This window comes from Chrysochloris asiatica, unplaced genomic scaffold (genome assembly GCF_000296735.1).
Source record: "Chrysochloris asiatica unplaced genomic scaffold, ChrAsi1.0 scaffold00061, whole genome shotgun sequence".
In the NCBI taxonomy this organism is placed as follows: domain Eukaryota; kingdom Metazoa; phylum Chordata; class Mammalia; order Afrosoricida; family Chrysochloridae; genus Chrysochloris; species Chrysochloris asiatica.
This window is the reverse complement of record NW_006408579.1, coordinates 2,446,812-2,468,031: the sequence shown is the minus strand read 5'-3', so window position 1 is coordinate 2,468,031 and position 21,220 is coordinate 2,446,812. Positions and strand designations below refer to the sequence as shown.

Below are 21,220 nucleotides of genomic sequence, written 5' to 3'. Positions count from 1 at the left end.
CAACATTGATCTCATGCAAGGTTTGTCCTTTTGTGATTGACTAATGTCACTCAGTATAATTAGGCCTTCAGGTTCAACCATGTTGTGAGGTGTTTCAGAGATTCACCATTCATCAGCGTTTTGTAGTATTTCATTGTGTGTGTGTACCAAAGTTTAACCATTCTTCTGGTTGTTTAACCTGGCATTTAAGCTGTCTCCATCTTTTTGATAAGCTTTTTGTACACAGCATACTGAAGGATCCTGTTTTCTTACCCATTCTGTTATTTATGTGTCTTGACTGGTAGCATTTAATCCATTTATAGTCAGTGCAATTATCAATAGGTATGAATTGAATGTTGTCATTTTTCTGTGTTTTCTTGTGGTACTGCTGGATTCTTTGTTCCACATAATTTTCTATGCTGAGTTCATTTTGTTTGTGGGTTTTCTAATTTCATTTTAATTTATATTGTGCTAATGTTTACTAAATCATTCTGATTTTCCTTTTTTATTTTGTTGTGCAGGTATATTATTTTTCTATGCGGTTACCCTGCCATTTACCATTTTTTTTCCTGCTTAAAATAGTCTATTTTATCTAGAAATCTACTTAACTTCTTTGCCATTTGGAAGTTCTATATTTACACTATTCCCTCTTTTTGCTTTGTAGTTGACTTCATTATACATTGATATCTCTGGTACCCTTGTCTTATAGACTTGTTTTCCTTAAAATACTGACATTTTCGGACTGAGTAATGTGTGATGTTGCCATGAATGGTAATTTCAGGTTGTTGTCTGCTGTTGTTAGTTCTCAGTCCGAAGAACGTCTTTTAGAATTTTTTACAAAGTTGGTCTGGTCGTTACAAATTTCTTTAATTTCTGCTTATCAGAAAATGTCCTCATTGTCACATCGTACTTAAGGAGCAGTTTCACTGGGTATATGATTCTTGGTTGTCAATCTTTTTAATTTAATTAACTTAATTTAATTCTTGCCTTGCATGGTTTCTGCTGAGAAATCACAACTTAGTCTTATTAGTTCTCCTTAGTAGGTAACTTTTCATCTTGCTAAAGCTGCTCTCAGCATTCTCTCCTTGTCTTTGATTTTGGAAAGTTTGCTTATGATATGTCTAGGTGATTGATTTTCTTTTAGGCTGCATCCTGTTAGGAGTCCGTTCAGTTTCCTGTATGCTGTTATTAGGGAAGTCTTCTTCCAACAACTCTTCAAGAACTTTCTCTATGCTTGTCTCTTCCTGTTCTGGAATTTCAATCACATGTAAGTTGGTCATTTTCTTTGGATTTTTTTCATTCTTTTACTGTTGTGATAGCATACCAGTATATTTTTCTTTAAACTCACTAATTCTGGTTTCCATTGCTTTGCAACTACTCCTTTGCCCTTTCAGTGTATTGTCCACTTATAAGACCTTAGTATTAATTGTCTGGATTTCTAGTTGCAGGTTTTGTATTGCTTCAAATTTTGCATTTATTTAGTCTGTTCTTATAGTGTTTTCCTGATTTTTTGCAAAGTTTTTATTGTGTTCTCTTTGCTTTCCTCAATCTATCAATCCTTTGAAATTACCAAATTATCATTCTTTTGAATTATTTTTCTGTTAGTTCTATTACCTTTTCTTCCTCAGAAACATTTTCTGGCTCTACATCTTGGTCATTTGCTTGAATCGTTATCTTTTGTTTTTTGTGTGTGAGCTAAACTTGTCGTCTCTGGGGTATTTTGAGGTTGTCATTTTTGTAAAAACAAGTAGTGCAGTTGTTGGGCCTGGAAAGGAGAAATCTCAGGGAGGTGGTGGGGACAGGGGCTCCTGTAATTCAAGGAGCACATGAGGTGGTTGTAGATGGGATGTGACAGCAGAGTTCCTGGCCCCAGATGGAGTTCTTGTTGGCCTCAGTGTTATCTATATTCAGGGCACTCAATCTAGAAGTAGTTCATGGAAGCCCTTGATGGAGCTGGTTTCAGTGTCTGTTAGGATCACAGGGCATCTGGGGGAGGGTGACAGGCTAAATGCTGGTCTGGTGGCTCTGTGGGTTTTATAGATCTGGAGCTGAGCCCACCTGAATACAGACATCAAAATGGTACAGCTAAACCCCACTTCACACTGGCATGGCTCCAAACCATGCAGTTCCGTACTCCCTGAGAGCAGGTTTTGTGCTTGGGATAAATGAGGATGGAAGCTGGCCACATTTCTGGTCACCTGGGAGCATGGGGAAAAAGAAGAAATTGTACCTTTTCTATGTGAATCTGTTCTGCCAGGCTTCCCTCCACTGCCAAAGCTGCTCACAAGATGGTCAAGCTACTGCTGGCCAACCATTCACCAGTCAGTCTCCCTCTTTGCTATATCACTGCTCAGCCTTTCCTCCCAGAAAGCACTCCAGCTACCTCTCTAACCTTTCTTCTCAAGTTCAGGGTGCCAGAACAGACACAGGATGCCTGTGTCTGCTTTATTTTCTCTCTCTTATCTTTGTTGTAGAGGGTCCGTGTAGTGTGTCTACCATCTTGCCAGAAGTTCTATAGTTTGATTTCTTGATTATTGCTGCCATGAGCACTGATTATACATCCAAGCAAACTATTCTTTGATAACTCCAGTATTTTTTCTGTTTATTACTGGTCCAGAAGTGAGGGTTTTCATTTTCATTACACTGAGGAGCAATCTATACTTTAGACTGTAGTCTCTGATTTTCATCAGTAAGTATTTTAACACCTCTTAACTTCCAGTAAGCAAGGTTGGGCCATCTGTACTTTGCAGATTGTTGATAAGTGTCCCTCCAATCTCGATGCTACAGTCTTCTTCACATAATCCAACTTCTCAGATTATTTGCTCACTATACAGACTGAGTAAGTATGGTGAACGGATACACTCGAGGCACATTCTTTTCTGATTTTAAACCACTCAGTATCCCCTTGTTCTATTCTAATGACTGCCATTTGGTCTGTGTACAGGTTCCTCATGAGAACAATTAAGAACTCTGGAATTTCTATTCTTTGCTATGATCCACACAGTTGAGTGCCACTGCACAGTCAATAAAGCACAAATAAACACCTTTCTGGTATTCTCTGCTTTAGGCCAAGATCCATCTGACAGCAATGATTATCTCTCATTCCACTTCTGAATATGGCTTAAATTTCTGGCAGCTACTTGTGGATATACTACTGTAACCATTTTTGAATGATCTTTAGCAAAAATTTCATTGCATGTGATATTAATGATATTGTACAATGATTTCAACATTCCACATTATGTAATTGTTGGAGTTCTTGTGTTGGTGCTGTAGCATAAATGCAAGGCCACAAGGTCAGTTTGAATCACAAGGATGGCAGCTCAAACTCTCCAGCTGTTCTTTAGACATCCTATACTGGGTCGCTATGAGTAGGAACCAACTCGACTACAATTAACAACAAAAATGAGGGTAACTTAACTGGATTTTTAATTCCACAGCACTCCTGCCATTTACTACACTGGGAACATTTTACTATTTTTGTTCTTCTACTATCTGTCTACAAAGTTGCATTGCTCATCTCGTTGTTTACACAGAAGACATTTCCTTTCTTGATCTTTATTTCTGGCCAATTTTGTGAGAATTCCACCATCTGGTTTAGGGACACTGCTGCACCAGGATTTACGTGACCAGAGCTTCATTAAATGCTATCAAAGTGGGCTCTAACAGAAGGCAACAATAAAGGCAAAGCAGTTTCTGTTTTTGTACTCCTGTTTATAAATCTTTCAAAAGCAGAAAGCAGTTACCTTTTAGAGAACACTGCATAGTTCTTTCTATCTATCACAGGGGGTCACTATGATTTAAAGTCAAATCCATGGCATCTAACAACAACAACATATATGGCTTTATTTTTTGAATGACTCTTTTGATTATTAAGCATAAGAGCACATTCTCAAGTCTGTGTCTACTGTTATAATAGAAATGAGTCTGGGGGCACAGTGGGTTAAGCACTGGCCAGCACTTACAACCTCCCAGCTACTCCAAGGGAGAAAGATGAGGCACCGGCTCCTGTGACAATTTAGTTTCAGAAATCCTATGGAGCAGTCCTCCTGTGTTTTACAGGGTGACTATGACCCTCTTTGGAATCAACTCACTAGCAGTATTTTATTTTTACCCTAATAGGGGAAGATGGCATTGAGTGCCTTCTAAGAAATGAAAAATTAGCATTTCTATTTTAATAAAGCCCTATTAATAATCAATGTTAGTATATTCTGGATCATACTAGACAGAGAAGTGCCAGGGAATTTCTGTGCCCGAAATTCCTTCTTTGTTACAACCAGGTATCATCATCCTAGCTGTGTACACTAACGAGAAACTTACATACATGTATTTCCTACCTTTGTAACATGTGAAAAGCAAGTAAGTTAATAAGCACTGTATGAAAGTATCACAGTTTCACCAACAAAAACAGTGGGTGATTTGAGTCACTGTTCTACACATAGCCTAGAAATAGAAACCCAAATAAAAGGGCTTTATATAAAGTATTCAAGTTTGAGAAGCATTAAATATGTAAGATATAAAGAGAATTTCAAAAGGGCAAAGGATAGGATAAGACATAACAATTCACCATAGCTCTTATGTAGACTGTATTTTAACTATGTTATATTTTAAATATAAACATATTTCTCACTGGCTAATGTTTGCATTAGATATAATCCAAGAGAAAGTTAAGACAATATGACAAACACTACTATGGGGGCATATTTATTTAAAAGAAAAGAAAAAATTAGGATGGGAAATGTTATAAAGAACTTCATGACCTTAATTTCAACATTCCATTCTCAATATTAAGGATAACATGTGATATGTACATCAAAAAAGTTTCTCTTCCTTTCTTAAAAAAAAAAAATGCTTGGTGAAGAAAATATAGAAATATTGAAAAATACAACAAAGAAAGTCTCAAACTACTGTTACCATTTTTGAATATTACTTTGTATGTTTATTATATACATGAGGAGGCCTGGTTACATAGTGGGTTACACCTTGTGCTGCAACCATAAGGCCAGTAGTTGGAATCCACAGGTGCTCTTCTGGAGAAAGATGAGACTTTCTGCTCCCGTAAGATTTACAGCCTCAGAAAGCCTGTACAGAGTGGTCTTTATTAGTCTGAACTGACTTCATGGCACGCAACAGCAGCAGCAGAATTCGCCACACGAGATTTTCGGTGGTAAAATCGATTAATGTGCCCGGCTACTAACCAAAAGATTGAAGGTTTGAGTCCACCCAGAGTTACCACAAAGAAAGACCTAGCGATCTACTTATGCAAAATATCAGCCATTGAAAACCCTACAGAGTACAGTTTACTCTCACACACATGGCGTCACCATGAGTCACAGCTGACTCAATAGCAACTGGTTATTCTAAGTGCACAACTGTCTTCTTTCTTAACATGACTGAAATTACAGCATACTGCAAATCACTTATTAAAAATTCTTTAACTTGGGATAACTTTGAGTCTAATGGATTTTGAGTTTAATTGGACTCAAAGTGTACCTGAGTTCCTAAATCCAAACAGGCCACCTGGGATTCTGTGGCCTATATGGGTTTAGAACCAGGTGAGAGTTCTTCAAGTATCTTCCGACCCAGATGCAAATGAAACCTTATAAAAATCAAAGAACATTTATCTCAAGATTTTTGTTGTTAGGTGCCATTCAGTTGCTACCGACCCATAGTGACCATATGCACAGCAGAACGAAACACTGCCCGATCTTGGGCCAACCTCACTACCGTTGCCACTCTTGGGAGTTCATCAATGCTGCCACTTGGCCAATCCATCTTGTTGGGGGTCTTCTTCCTTTTCTCTGACCTTCAACCTTACCAAACATGATATCCTTCTCCAGCGACTGCTCCCTCCTGACAATATGGCCGAAGTATGAGAGACGAAATTTGGCCATCTTGGCCTCCAAGGAGCACCCTGGCTGCACTTCTTCCAAAACAGATTTATTGGTTCTTTTGGAAGTCCATGGCACTTTCAATAATCTCCTCCAACACCATAATTCAAAGGCATCAATTCTTCTACAGTCTTCCTTATTCACTGTCCAGCTTTCGCATGCATATGAGGTTAAATACCATGGCTTGGGTCAGGCGCACCTTAGTCCTCAAGCTGACATCTTTGCTCTTCAACACTTTAAAAAACTCTTGTGCAGTAGATTTGCCCAATGCAATATACGGCGTTTGGTTTCTTGACTGCTGTTTCCATGAGCATTGACAGTTGATCCAAGCAGAATGAAGTCCTTGACAATTTCAATCTTTTCTCTGACTAGTTAGTACTTAAATTAAAGAGGGGCAAGTACCTTGGTCTCTGGGCCTGTAAAAATGACAACCTATAATTCTAGCACTAAAACAATACTGAGATCTTTTAGTCTAATAAAAGATTAATAATAATAAGAGCTCCTCTGAAGAGAGGCAATAAAATTGTGAGACTCTGAATGAGTAAATAGAATCATAATACAATCAATCTAAAGAGAAAGAGACAAATTTTGATTCTAAAGAGTATAAATAACTTTGCCTATTAAAAACTCAGTTGCTGTCAAATCAATTTCGACTCACGGCGACCCCATGTGTATCAGAATAGGACTGCTCCAAAGGGTTTTCAATGGCTGCTTTTTTATAAGTATATCACCATACCCTTCCTTCTGAGGTGCCTCTGGATGGATTTGAACCTCCATTCTTTCAGTTACCAGCTGAGTGTGTTAACCATTTGCACACCCGGAAACTATTTCACAGATAGCCCAAAATTATTTTACCACTTATTTTAAAAGATGAAGACCTAATTAAATAAATTTACCCATGGTCATAACAAACTGTCATATACAAGTCCTAATGAAACCTAAGTGTCCTAGTGTGGCGCTGCAGGGTAAAGCTCTGGCCCGCAAGGTTGGTTTGAAATGCAAGGTCAGCAGTTCAAACCTACCAGCTACTCCTTGGAAACCCTACACAGGGTTGCTACAAGTCAGAACCAACTCGACGGCACTTAACAACAACAAATGAAACATTAAAAAATTGATCATTTCAAACTTACAAAAAATTCCAGTGAAACTAAGCTAAGTTGAAAAGCATGGGGGAGGGAGTAGATGAGACATGACACATGACTATAAGTTTGGGAAAAAACAAAAACAAAAACAACAAATAACTGGCATTAAAAGAAAGAAAAAAGACTAGACATTTATTCTTGACCTGGCACAAACTATCTATGTAATCTTACTTAACTAAGTACCTATAGCCTAAATTTTAAAATTACAAAATAAAGAGGCTAACAATTCAATCTTGCTATATAAACCCTATCAAACAGATGTGGGAATTTTTTTAAAAATCTCTCTTAAAATCATTAAATCATTTCAATTGAGTATCAAAGCAAAATTAATAAACACAAAGTCTCCTGGTAAATGAGTGCTTGTGCGCTTTACACTTGGTGCCATCTGATGTTGAGGTTAAGCTTTACAGTAACTAGTAAGATCCTGCTAACAGAACAACTGTTCCCAACATATATTGCTGGAAAGATAACATCTGCTTTTCATTCCTGTTCCCAAAGCTCTAATAGTAAAGAAAGCAAGAGGAGAAAATCATTAAACCATCTATATAAGGTCTATATTATAGGGAAAAAACAAGAAATATATATTATTATATGCCATAAGATATTGGATTAAGCACCTCCAACTTTGTAAATAAGAGACTGTCCTTCTGTATTTCTATGAACTTCTACTCAGAATTTGACAAGATCCCGTCCCTAGTCTAATTCCATATTTCAATGGTATAGGTACACTGTCCTCACCTTGCAAATAAAAATCCAGCTGGAAGGCTGACAGGAAATCAATGGTAACAAAACTATGCGTCATCAATAAAAGACTGATGCACAATAACTCCGCTATTTTACATGCAGAACTGCTGTGTGCATTTTGTATTCAGGCATCTATCTGGACTCAAAATAGTTTAGTGTAAAAACAATGAAAAAAAAAAATCAGGTTTTAGTCAACTATTAGCTAATGTACTTAAAAAAAGAAAACTTATTTTGACTCACCTTTGTCCAAGGATGTGCCTTAATTTGAGGAAATTTGAATTCTGTGTAATTTGGATTCATTTCTCTAATTTGCTCCCTTGTTGGTGTTCCCAGGACCTAGATAAAGAAAGCAAGTTATTGTCATATCTTTCCCATATGCTTTTACAGATAGTCTTTAAGCTTTAATACATTGTTGTCATCAAGTTTCGTCAAGTCAATTCTGACTCATAGACATCCTGTATAGGGTTTCTGAGGAGCAGCTGGTGGGTTTGAACTGATGAACTTTTGGTTAGCAGTCCAGTGCATATCATACAGTGCAATTTAGTTATATATAAAAAAAAGAGTTCCAAAGTTATATAAAATACATGCTGTTGTTATTAAATGCTGTTGAGGTGATTCCGACTCATAGCGACTCTGTGTAGGGTTTCCAAGGCTATAAATCTTTGAGAGAGTAGAAAGCCTCATCTTTTCTCCTGAAGAGTGGCTGGTGGGCTCAAACTGTTGACCTGAGGTTAGAAGTCCATTGCTTATCCTACCAAGCCACTGCACTCCACGTAAACTATATAACTGGTTAAATAATACAGACTCTGAAAGCCTTGTAATTTGCAACTGGCTACAGATTCCATGCTCTACTACTTAGACTTTTACAACAGAAATAGTGCTAATTTAGGATTAAAAAAAAAAAAGATTCCTCAAAAACATTCACGTAAAACCAAGCACTTCTATTCTGTCTAGAAAAATATAATCTATTATAATGGTGGTGTCTGAAAAAATATCTTTTATTCACCTAATAAGGTGCTATATATATATTCTGGAGTCATGGTGTGGCACTGTAGGATAATGAACTGGACTGCAAGGTTGGCAGTTCAAATCTATCACCTGCTCCTTAGAAAGCCTATACAGGGTCACTATGAGTTGGAACCGATTCGACAACACTTAACAACAATATCTATTCTGGTGTGGCTTGGCTCTTTTGGATAAATCACTAGATGGCAAGGTCAGTTTGAACTGCAAAGTCGGCATTTTAATCCCTCCAGCCATTTCCTGGAAACTCTATACTGAGTCTCTATGAGTCAGAACTGAATAGATGGCACTTAACAACAACACATACCTTGTCCTCACTTGGCAAATAAAAGCCCAAAATATAAATTGTCTATAGGAAACTATCTACAGTCAGTAAAATACTGAAAGTAGATAATGTAGCCAAAGGTTATATTATCAATATTGATGTATAGAATACTTAGCAAAACTTCCTTTCCCTCCTTGAACATTTAGCAAGTGTCTCCTGTGCTAAGATCTCTGAAGCGAAAAAAGAAGATGGAATTTTCTGCTCTGATGGACTTACAAACTTATGTGCTGAATAAAATATAACTAACTACTTATAATACAAAAATATAACCAAGCACTCTATTGCCTCATTGCTGTCAAGTTGACTCTAATTCATGGTGACTCTAGAAGAACTGCCCTATATGGTTTCCTTGGCTGTCATCTTTACAGGAGCAGACTGCCAGCTGTTTCATACTGTGGACTGACAAGTGAGTTCAAACTACCGGTTTTACTGTAAGCAGTCAAGCAAGCGCTTAGCCATTGTGTCACAGGGACCCTTTCACTGCCTTTAAAACTATACTCCTGGTGTGGTGTTATATGATAAACACTGAACTGCTAACCACAAGTGGCAGTTCAAACACACGAACTGCTCCTTGGAAACACTATACAGAGCTATGAGTCAGAATTGATTAGATGGCATTTAACAAGAATGTAACAGAACTGTAGTAAACGAAAAACCCATTGCTATCAAGTCAATCCCAATTTACCTTAGAGGATTCAGCACTGGATTGGGAACCACAAGGTCAGCAGTTCAAACCCACCAGCTGCTCCTTGTTTGTTGTTAACTGTCATCAAGATGGTTCTGATTCATAGAGACCCTGTATATGGTTTCCAAGGAGCAGCTAGTGAGTTTGAACCACTGATCTTCCTGTTCAAACCAACCTTGCAATCCAGTGTTTATCTTACAGTGTCACTCTTGGACTCCTTACTGCTTTATATAAAGCTCAAAACCAGTCAAACTATATTTAAATCAAAACAACATTTACCTACTACATGTGGGAGAAGTTAACAACAAAGCTATATAAATCGTTGAGTGAAAACTCAGTCCTGTGTTTGTGAGGTTCATCCATCAGGTATGTGTAGCCTGGTTCATTCGTTTTTTGATGTCCATTAGTAAATGCATTCTTTGATTGGGATGGGGCAAAGACAGTTTCTCTAAATTCTAATTCTTAATATGAGTTGTAGTTACATGGATATTCACTTAAGTTATATGCTTTAAATAAAATAATAAACCTTTGCATAATGTTTCTATTTCGCTATCAACAAAATGACACTTCTAAAATGGGCATGCTCAAATCAGTGAGTATTTGTTTAACTCACCCCAACCCACTTGTACTCAGTACTCTGCTAACACAAGGCATGCTCCTAACTCTCTACGAATTGAAAAGAATGCAAAAACTATGAATGTTGTTTGATGTCTATTAGTAAATGCATCCTTTCACTATGTGGACAGAGATTACACAGATTCATCGGCCTTTTAGATAACTTTCCAATAAGGGCTGTGTGAGACAACTGAAGAGTTACAAAGTGTACTTCTGGTGTGGTACTGTAGGATTAGCACTGGACTCTGACCACAAGGTCAGTAGTTCAAACCCACTAGTTACTCGTCAGAAACCTTATACAGGATCATTACATGAGTCAGAACTGACTAGACAGCACTTAACAACAACATGGTTCCTTTAAGACGAGAGTATTCCTTATGAAAATTATCTGTGAAATACACACTGAAACGACTAAGAAACATATGCTATCTAAGCAGGGTTTGCTTAACATGCAAACTTTTAGTAATCTAATGTGAAAGCAAGAAGGTAAATTATATATTTGCAATTACTGACTCCACACCTATCTCCTTAAATGCCCCATCTCATAACCACTTAGAAATAAACATATTACTCAAAATTTTATTTTGGAAAATTCCAAATACACAGAAAAGTTGAAAGAACTCCCCTTATGCCCAACACCCAGATAATGGTGTTTTTTAAATGAATTCATTTTTAAATGAATTTCAGAGTAAATTACAGATAATAGTATACTTCAGTAAGAATATCATTAAGGTATAATATTTACAACTTTTTTACCTAAGCAGTTCTTACATATCTAGAACCCTCTGTCAATATATACTATAGTGAATGAATTAGAAAAATCTAGAATGTAAAAAATCTTTTATCACAATGGGAAATAACCTGCTTTGATGGTGAAATATTTGATAAAAGACTCTTAATTATAATCAGTTGTCAGAATTTTAACTACCTGTGTTCTTTGCCCTTGAAATACAGGTATTTGTGACTATTTAAGAAGCTTTAATTGCTAATCCTGTGGAAGGTGGCATCCTTGATCTATCCACTATCAATTATTTAAAATAAGTAACCAAATGAAGAGTCTGTCAGCACAATGTGGCAGTGGAGATTTTCTTATTCCTGTTATAGTTACAGTGACAAGACCTTGACTCACTAAAGCTGTCAAATTGGAAAAGAGATTAAAAAAAAACAAAATTGGCAAAGAGATCCTAATGTATGTTCTACATGTTGAATTCCTCTTGCCAAGTACCCAACTCCTATCACATTTCTCTATTCTTTTTCTTCTTATTTTTTTAAGTCATAAGACCAGGCTCTCTCTAGCCTGGCCAACAGGATTTACTTCACATTCAACATACCACCACAATAAACATCTCTTGAATTTTAAAACCTGAGGAGGAATATTATATAATGACAAGGGCCTTCTCAATATACGAGACAAGAACCTACTTCTGTTGCTAACTTTTAATGATGAACCAACTGAAAAAGACATTAGAGAACAAGTCTATTCCAAGACTTGATCGTTTATGGTCTTGGAAAATCTTAAGTTTTTTTTGCTGTTTTGTAACTCTTTGCTGTGAATTGAGTAATGGTTTACAGATAAGATCATCAGTTCTACATTCAACAAATCATACACTTTGTTTCAGTTCATTGATTGCAAGCCTTTCAATGCAATTACAATTGTCCTGCTTCCTCCCTGAGGTTACCCAGGTACAAATATCCTCTTTCAAATTCTTATATATTTGTGTGATATACATATCCCACTCTTCCTCCTATACCCATTCAGCCTGTGTCTCTGTCCATGTAACTACACACAGAACAAGGCTGTGTATATACCACTATTTACCTCTATCCCTTTTTAGGCCTTGGACACCTCACTGGTCTTTTATTTATCTTCATCATTCTTCTGCCAAGCTCCCTAAACCATAAGCTTTTAAGACATGAAAATTAGATGACAAATCCTCTAGTCCAGGATCCAGAAAACTTTCCTGTAAAGAGCCAGAGAGTAGAAGTATTTAGGCCTTGTGGCCATAAAACCTGCTACTACTCAACTCTGCCATGTTAGCACAAAAGCAGTCATAAGAGCTTATTTATTAAAAAAAAAAAAAAAAAAAGGAGCAGTGTTTATTTGGCCCCTAGAGTCCAAGTATGGAGCTATAGGATAAGCACCGAACCAAAAGATCAGTTTGAACTGCAAGGTAGGTGGTTCAAACCCACTAGCTGTTCCTCAGAAACCCTGTACAGAATCGCTATGCATTAGAACCGACTCAATGGTAGTTGAACACAACAACATTGTGGCTCAAACATTTTTACAGATGAAAAAAGCTAAGATCCAGAAAAGGCATAAAATTTTTCACTGGTTGCAATTAGTTACAAGCTGAGCTGGCACAATTTATATTTTAACACAGTGATAAACCAAATCTTTTAGGGTAGTATCAGAGTCTGTTTTTAAGACTTGTTTGAAAGACAAACTATCTTCAGTTTCTAATTTCATTAGCTCCAAAAAATGTAGATATTATTAATGACGAAAAAGGAGAAGATCTGAAAGAGAAAATAATACCTGAGACAAGACATTCGAGAAAAGCCAGAAGGACCTGTACACTTACAGATGGCTATTATGTCACTTAAAGAAGAGCTTGAGCTAGAAAAACAGATTTGGTGGTACATAACATAAAAATAGATAAAAAGAAAAGAGAGATAAGGATGGGAATCTAAAGGACAAAAATATATTGAGAAAGGTACAGAAGGAAATTGTGACAGAAGTCCCAGTGGTTGAAAGTAGTTCTACAGACCATGGAGACCAAGAAAGTTGAATATTTGGAGGGCAAGAGAAAAATCTTATGACACAATGTTGCTAATTCTTGTTATGTGACATTGAGTCAGTTCCAACTCATAACAACCATGTATAAGATTTTCAAGAAGTGGCCGGTGGGTTTGAACCACCAACCTTGTGATTTGCTGACACAATAAACCAAGGTAAAATGTGGCTTGAAAGCTGGCCACAAAGACTTCTTTATGATATTGGTGAGATGAGTTTTCTTGCAGTCATGAGAAGCATAAGTAGGACATAATTACTTGACATGGGTAAGTGGAGACAGCAAATATGAATTCTCCTTTTAAAGAAGAGTGTCAGAGAAACAAGCAAGCAATGAACAAGATGAAAAACAAGAATTCAAAAGAAAAAGAAGAAATATATATTGAGCACCTAGTATAGAAAACACTGTGCTGGTATATCCACTGCCTCATGCTACTGAGTACTGGCGAATCTGAGCTGCACACCAAATGCTGCTTAACACACTTTGCCACCCGGGCTTCTGAAATAGAAAAGTACAGGTATCTAATGGGCAAAATAAAACCAACGAGTATAATAAATCTAAAATCTACTTTGTTGTTAGATGCCTTCGAGTTGGTTCTGACCAATAGCCACTCTATGCACAACAGAATGAAACTGCCCATCCTCACAATTGGTCCTTTTAAGCTCACTGCTGCTGCTACTGTGACAATTCATCTCATTGGAGGTCTTCTCATCTTCACTGACCCTCCACTTTACCAAGCATAATGTCCTTCTCCAGGGACTGGTCCCTCCTGATAGTATGTCCTAAGTATGACACACCAACTCTGCCATCCTGACTTCTGAGGAGTATTCTGGCTACATTTCTTCCAACACAGACTTGTTTGTTCTTCTGACACTCCATGGTGCTTTTAATATCCTTCTCCAAAACCAAAACTCAAATACAACAATTATGCTATGGACTTCCTTATTCACTGTTGGACTTTCCCATGCATACGAGGCTACTGAAATTACTATCATTTGGTCAGGTACATCTTAATCTTCAAACTGACATATTTGCTCTCGAACACGTTAGGCAAACTGGCTAAAACAATACAATGTTTGATTTTCTTGACTGCCATTTTCATGAGTGTTGACAGTGGATCCAAGAAAACGACAACTTCAATCTTTTTCCATTTATCATGATGCTGCAGCTTATTATCTCAGTGGTAAAGATTGTTGTTTCCTTTACATTGAGGTCCAATTCATACTGAAGGCTATGGTCTTTGAGCTACATCAATAAGTATTTGCTTTAAGGTTGTATCATCTGCTTATTACAGGTTGTTAATGAATCTACCTCCAATCCTGATGCCAAATTCTTCCTTCATATAATCCAGCTTCTTGGATTATGTGCTCAGGACACAGATTGAATAAGTATGGTGAAATATAACGCTGACATACACCTTTCTTGATTTTATACCATTCAGTGTTCCTTTATCCTATTTGAATGGCTGCCTCTTGGTCTATGTACAAGTTCCTCATGAGCATAATTATCCATGCAAATCCTTTGCCGTCTCATGTGTAAGTACATTTGCAATATCAAATAAATAGGTTTAGTAATTTTGTCTGTTAGTGATCGTTTCACATGTGTAGAAATTAGACTAGGATTTTAGACGCTGGGCAAATATTATGAATATGCATATTGGAAACAATTTAAATTGCAAGGCCTAAGTTGAAGACACTTGTTATTCCATTTCTTTGGGTATAAAAAAAATTCAGTGGGGAGCCACAATGACTTTAAAGTAGCCAAAAGCAAATTAAAACCTCTAAGTAATGTAATACCAGAAAGATGTTTTACCTGTGCTTTACTGACTACGCAAAGTCTTTTGATTGTGTGGATCATAACAAGCTATGGACAACATTCCTTAGTATGAGTACTCCAGAATACTTAATTGAGCTCATACGGAACCTGTACATAGACCAAGAGGCAGCTGTTCAAACAGAACAAGGGAACACCAAATGGTTTAAAATTATCAAAGGTGTGTAACCAGGGTTGTATTTTTTCACCATACTTATTCAATCTGTAAGCTGAACTAATAATCCGAAAAGCTGTGTTATATGAAGAAAAACGTGGTATCAAGATTGGAGGAAGACTCATTAACAACGTGCAATATGCAGATGATGCAACCTTGCTTGCTGAAAGCGAAATGGACTATACACCAACCACTTTGACTGGTATCACAATAAAAAGTACCATGCTGAACGAGAGGAAAAGGTAGAAAAAATTTAAATTCATAGATTGTATTTACTGGTCTGACAGAGCCTGGTGGAACCCCCAAACTATGCACCATAGATAACTTCTCTAATATAGAAGTGAAGCCATTTCCGGAGATAACCTTTCACAGTTAAATATAAGCGAGGCCTATAAAGAGAACACCCATGAGGAACAATTAACTGTATGAGACCAAAATGGCAGTGTGTTCTCAAAAGCAAAGCTAAGAGGCAAGAAGGGAATACGAAAACTGAGCGGTTGGAAACTCAAAGTGGAAATGTGAAGAAAGTGCTATCACATTGCCTATATAAAATGCTGAATGGAAAATCAGTTTGTTCATGGAAAATCAGTTTGTTCTAACATACACTCATTGGTGACAACACCATTCACTCACCCACCCACACCAACATTAAAAGCCATGAGAGAAATGATAAAATACTTAATGCAAAAAGTATGGAAAAAACAAACAAACAAAATAAAACAACCCAAATACACTAGTGAGGAGTCAATTTTGACTACAGTGATTCAAAAAGAGAGAGTAAAATAACCACACCAGGTTTTACGGATGCAGGCGGCCATATCTGTATCTGGTAGAGTGGCTGATGTGATCAAACTGCTTTTGGCTAGCAGTTGAGCTTTTAACTTCCTTGCTACCAAGGATGTGTGTGAGTAAAGGAGGAGGGGGGATAAAAGGAGCAAAGAAAATATAGTATGCAAAGAAAGCAAGTAACAAGGAAAAATATTTAAAGCCCTACTAAAACCCAAAGTAGTATAATGGAATGTGCAAACACCTGGCACTAGAAAACTAAAAGGGAAGTATACACGCAGAATTTCTCAAGCTGAAAGAACTGAAGCAAAAATTCAAGCTTCGACTTATAATATTGAAGGATTTTATGGGGAAACTATTGAACAATGCAGAAAATATCAAGAGGATGGAAGGAATGTGCAATCACTGTAACAAAAAGAAAAAGTGTTCACCTATTTCAACAGGTTTATTATGATGAAGAACCAATGGTACTTAAAGAAGAAGTCCAAGATGTACTGAAGTTTCTGGTGAAAAACAAGGATCCCGAAATTGACAGGATACAAACTACAATCTTTCAACAAACTGATTAGCACTTGAGTCTTCCATTTTCTTGACTCTTCTTGGCTCCAGATGGAGGACAATTACTTGGCCAACTGACTGGAAGAGATCCATATTTGTGCCCATTTCAAATAGAGGTGACGCAACAGAAAACAGAAACCTGTGAACAACATCACTGATATCACATGCAAGTAAAATTTTTCTGAAGATAATTTTAAAATGGCTGCAAAAGTACATCAACAGAGAACTGCAAGAAATTCAATAAAGACTCAGAAAAGGACGTGAACCAGGAATATCACTGTTGACATCAGATGGATCTTGGATGAAAACAGAGAATACCAGAAAGATGTTTACTTGTGCTTTATTGACTATGAAAGCATTCCAATTGTGTAGATCCTGACAACCTGTAGATAACTGCAAAGAATGGGTATTCCAGAACATTTCATTGTGCTCATGAGGAACTTGTACACAAGCCAAAAAGCATTCCTTCAAACAGAACGAGTGGATAGTGAATGATTTAAAATCATAAAGGTATGTGCTATGGTTATATTCTTTCACCATAATTATTTATTCAATCTGTATGCTGAGCAAATAATTCAAGAAGCTGGACTATATGAAGAAGAATGTGACATCAGGATTGGAGGAAGACTCATTAACAATCTGCAATATGCAGATGATAAAAAGCAAACCTTGCTTGTTAACAGCCAAGAAGACTTAAAATATTTAATGATGAAGATCAAAGACCATAGCCTTCGGTATGAATTGAAACTCAATGTAAAGAAAACAAAAATCATCACTACTAGACAAATAACATCAACATAAATGGAGAAGAGATTGAAGTTGTCAAAGACTAGAGGTTTGCTTGGATCAACTGTCACTCATAGAAGCAGCATGAAAAATTTAAATTATGCCATATTGCATTAAGGAAATCTGTTGCACAAGACTTCTTAAGTATTCAAAAGCAAAGGTACCAGTTTGAAGATTAAGGTGCACCTGACCCAAGCCATGGCCTTTTCAATAGGCTTATATGCAAGTGAAAGTTGAATAAGTGACAGTGAATAAGGAAGAACAAAGAAGAATTAATGCATTTGAATTGTGGTGCTGGAGAATACTGAAAGACCCATGGACTACCAGAAGAATAAATAGATCTGTGTTGGAAGAAGTACAAGCAGAGTGCTCCATAGAAGCTAGAATAGAAAGAGTTCATGTCTCCATACTTCTGACACATTATTAGGCGGGACCAGCCCCTGGAGAAGGAATTCATGCTTGGTTAAGGTCAGCGAAAAAGAGAAAGAATTCCACATGAAGGACAGTGGTAGCAGCAATGGTCTCAAGCATAACAACTGTGAAGCGGGTACAAGACATGACACTGTTCTGTTCTGGTGTGCATGAGGTTACTTTGAGTCAGATCTGACTTCATGGCATCTAACTAACAGTCCAAAACCCACTGGGGTCAAGTAAATTCTGACTCATAGCGACACAATTCGTTGTTCAGTAAAATGCTGCACAAGACTTTCTTGGGTGTACTCTTTATGGAAGTCGACTGCCAGGTCTTTCTTCTCTGGATAGGTTCAAACTGCCAATCTCTAGTTTAATAGTCCAGTGCAAATTGTTTGCACCTCTTGGAGACCTTACTTAAACTAAACCATACTGATAACAGACTGCAAGGTCAGTCTGAACAGCAAATTCGGCAGTTCAAGGTCACCAGCCACTTCTCAGAAACCCTATACAGGGGGGTCACTATGAGTTGGAACCAACTTGAGAGCACTTAACCACAATTGTCAGAACTGACTGAAAAAGACCAAACTACATGCTTTTCTGGAAGAAACACACTTTAAATATAAAGACAAAGAGTTTTTTTAAAAGTGAATGTGTGAAAAGATAAACCAACCATAAGAAAGCTGGACCATATATATTAATATCAGAAAATGTAGAACTCAGTTTAACAAAAATAAAGATGATTATTTCTTAATGATAAAAGGAATTTCGACACTAAAATTAAAATTATTGATAATAGAATGTACTGATGAGAATGTGGAACACTGAAATTTCCATGTTGTTGGTGACGGTAGAAAACAGCAAAACTGCTTAGGAAAACAGTTTGGTAGCTTCTAATAAACTTACAGACACAACTAAAAATTTCACTCAGAGTTTTTATAAACCTATATCTGCATAAAGATTTCTAAATGAACCTTTATAGCAACTTTATTCATAATAGCAAAAAAAAAAAAAAAAAACACTTCAAATGTTCATCCACAAATGAATATATGAATAAATGGTGGTATATTCATGTAACAGAATGGAATACTATTAAGCAATAAAAACTATTTAACAACATCGATGAATCTCATAAAACATGCTAAGCACTAAAAGTCAGACACATATTTCAAAACATATTACTCCATTTATATGAAATTCTAGAATAAACAAAACAACGGTGAACATTTCAAGATCTATCTTGAAGTAAAATGGGGTCTATGACAGAATAATATCCATATGCCTACAAGGAAGACCAATGAATACCACTATTACTCAAATTTACACACCAACCACTAAAGCCAGTGATGATAAAATTGAAGAATTCTACTAACTTCTTCAGTCTGAAATTGATCAAACATGCAATCAAGATATACTGATTGAAATGAAACGAAACGCAAAGTTTGGAAACAAAGAGAAAGGACCAATAGTTGGAAAACATACATGAAAAAATAAAAGCTGAAAACGTATTCAAGTGGGAGATTATGAAGACCAAAGATTATTAATTCATGCAAACCAATCCCACAAAAACAGGACATTTCAACATATCAACCACCTAGGTATAACTTTAGGCTGTACATTAAATTTTTTGTCATGCTCATGTCACATTTCTGCCTGATTTACTCCAGCTGAATTATACATTTATAACTTTTGAAATTAATTGAACACTTTCATTTTAAGACAAATGATAATGTCTGACATCGAACTCAATTTCAGCACACAAAACAAGTCTTAGGAATACCTTAAATTTTAAGCAATGGTAATTTAAAAAAAAAGGTTTTTTTAATACTAAGGAAGAACATAAGTTTTTAAAACTAACATTTTTCTCTGGATTACCTAAAGACAGAGTGCCTCCATGATTTAGCAAATTAACTGCACATAATATCACACAATATTCTGTGTGGTGCCTCACACACAAAAAAGAAGGGGGGTGAGAGACACTACAGATTATCATACAAAGAAGGGATTATATTTTAGTGATCCATCACTGGAATTCATGAACCAGCTTGATGGTACCTAACAAAAAGAATCCATGGCCTTTCTGCTTCTTACAAACAAAAAAACACCTCTTCTTTGGTCCATTATTATAAAACATTTAAAGGGGCTGGGGAAGGACCCATGGAATCAAGAGTTTAGCCTGCCACATCCCTTTGGGGGGATGCTGTTCATTATCTTATGATTAAATCAGTCATAAATCATTCCCCACTTGTACCTGGTCCCATCTATACTTGTTGTGAAATTTTTAAAAATTATTATCCATTTATAGTTACAGACACAGAGAAACATCAAATCAGAAAATATGACTTAATAATTAATCACTTAAAAAAACAAATCAAAGAAACATCTGATAAAAGCTCTGAAATACAAACACTTCCTCCACTACCTTGCGTTTTCATAAATAAACACCAGAGGTCGCCAAATTTCAGCAATAGAGCAGAATGTGTAGTACTTAAGTGAAGTAATATTAAGAAGCACAAATCTAGGAAAACTGGAAATCAACAAAAATGGAATGCATAAATATCGATTTCCTTTTGAAAATGTCCAATATCTGTACATCCGTGAGCAAATGGCCATTTGGAAATCGACCATGAAGAAAGCAAAGGTCATTTAAAAAGAAATGGAAAAAAGAAAAGACCAAATGGATGTCAGAAGAGACTGTGAAACTTACTCTTGAATGTAGAGTGGCTAGAGTGAACTGAAGAAATGAGAAAGTAAAAGTGCTGAACAGAAAATTTCAAAGGGCATCTAGAGAAAACAAAGTAGTATCGTGAAATATGCAAAGACCTGGAGTATGAAACCAAAACGGAAGAAAGAACACTTAGACTTTCTCAAGTCAAAAGAACTGGAGAAAAATTCAAACCTTGACTTGTAATATTGAAGGTTCTGTGGGTAAATACTGAATTATGCAAAAAAATCAAAGAAATACACAAGTTACCATCAGAAAGAATTAGTCTGTTTAACCACTTCAGGTGGTAGCATATGACCAAGAGCTGAAAAAATAAAAGGAGTAAGTCCAAGCTGCACTGAAGGTATTAGAGAAAATCAAGGCTGTAGGAAGTGATGAACCACCAATTAAAATGTTTCCACAAACTGATCCAGTGCTGGAAAGACTCACTCATCTATGCCAAGAAATTTGGAAGATAACTAACTGGAAGAGATCCATTATTTGGCCTATTTTTTTTTTTTTTTCCATTCATGTGTATTTGTTTTCTTTCTTTCTTTCTTTCTTTCTTATTTTTTTTTAATGTTTTATTGTGAATTATGTGATAGTTTACATGGGAGAACACTGGTTTTACATTCATTCTATCGTACATCATCTCATTGCCATGGTTACAATCCCCTCCATGCAATCCTTCCCCAGTGCCCCTCAGGTCTTCAGCACACAGTCACTCTCCCTCTCTGGATCTAAAGTCTCCAGCTGCTCCATTGCTCCACGTCATCATCTCTGCCTCCATTTCAG

General features: G+C 36.5%; 1 protein-coding gene across 2 annotated transcripts in view; it reads right to left on the bottom strand.

Annotated features, from left to right (window-relative positions):
- GSK3B (glycogen synthase kinase 3 beta) overlaps positions 1-21,220 on the bottom strand; it is a 241,727-nt gene that overhangs the window by 37,959 nt on the left and 182,548 nt on the right. For both annotated transcript variants that reach the window (XM_006864148.1, XM_006864147.1), the window contains exon 8: positions 7,997-8,092. In XM_006864148.1, coding sequence (XP_006864210.1) covers positions 7,997-8,092 — 96 coding nt within the window. The remainder of the gene's footprint in view (positions 1-7,996; positions 8,093-21,220) is intronic.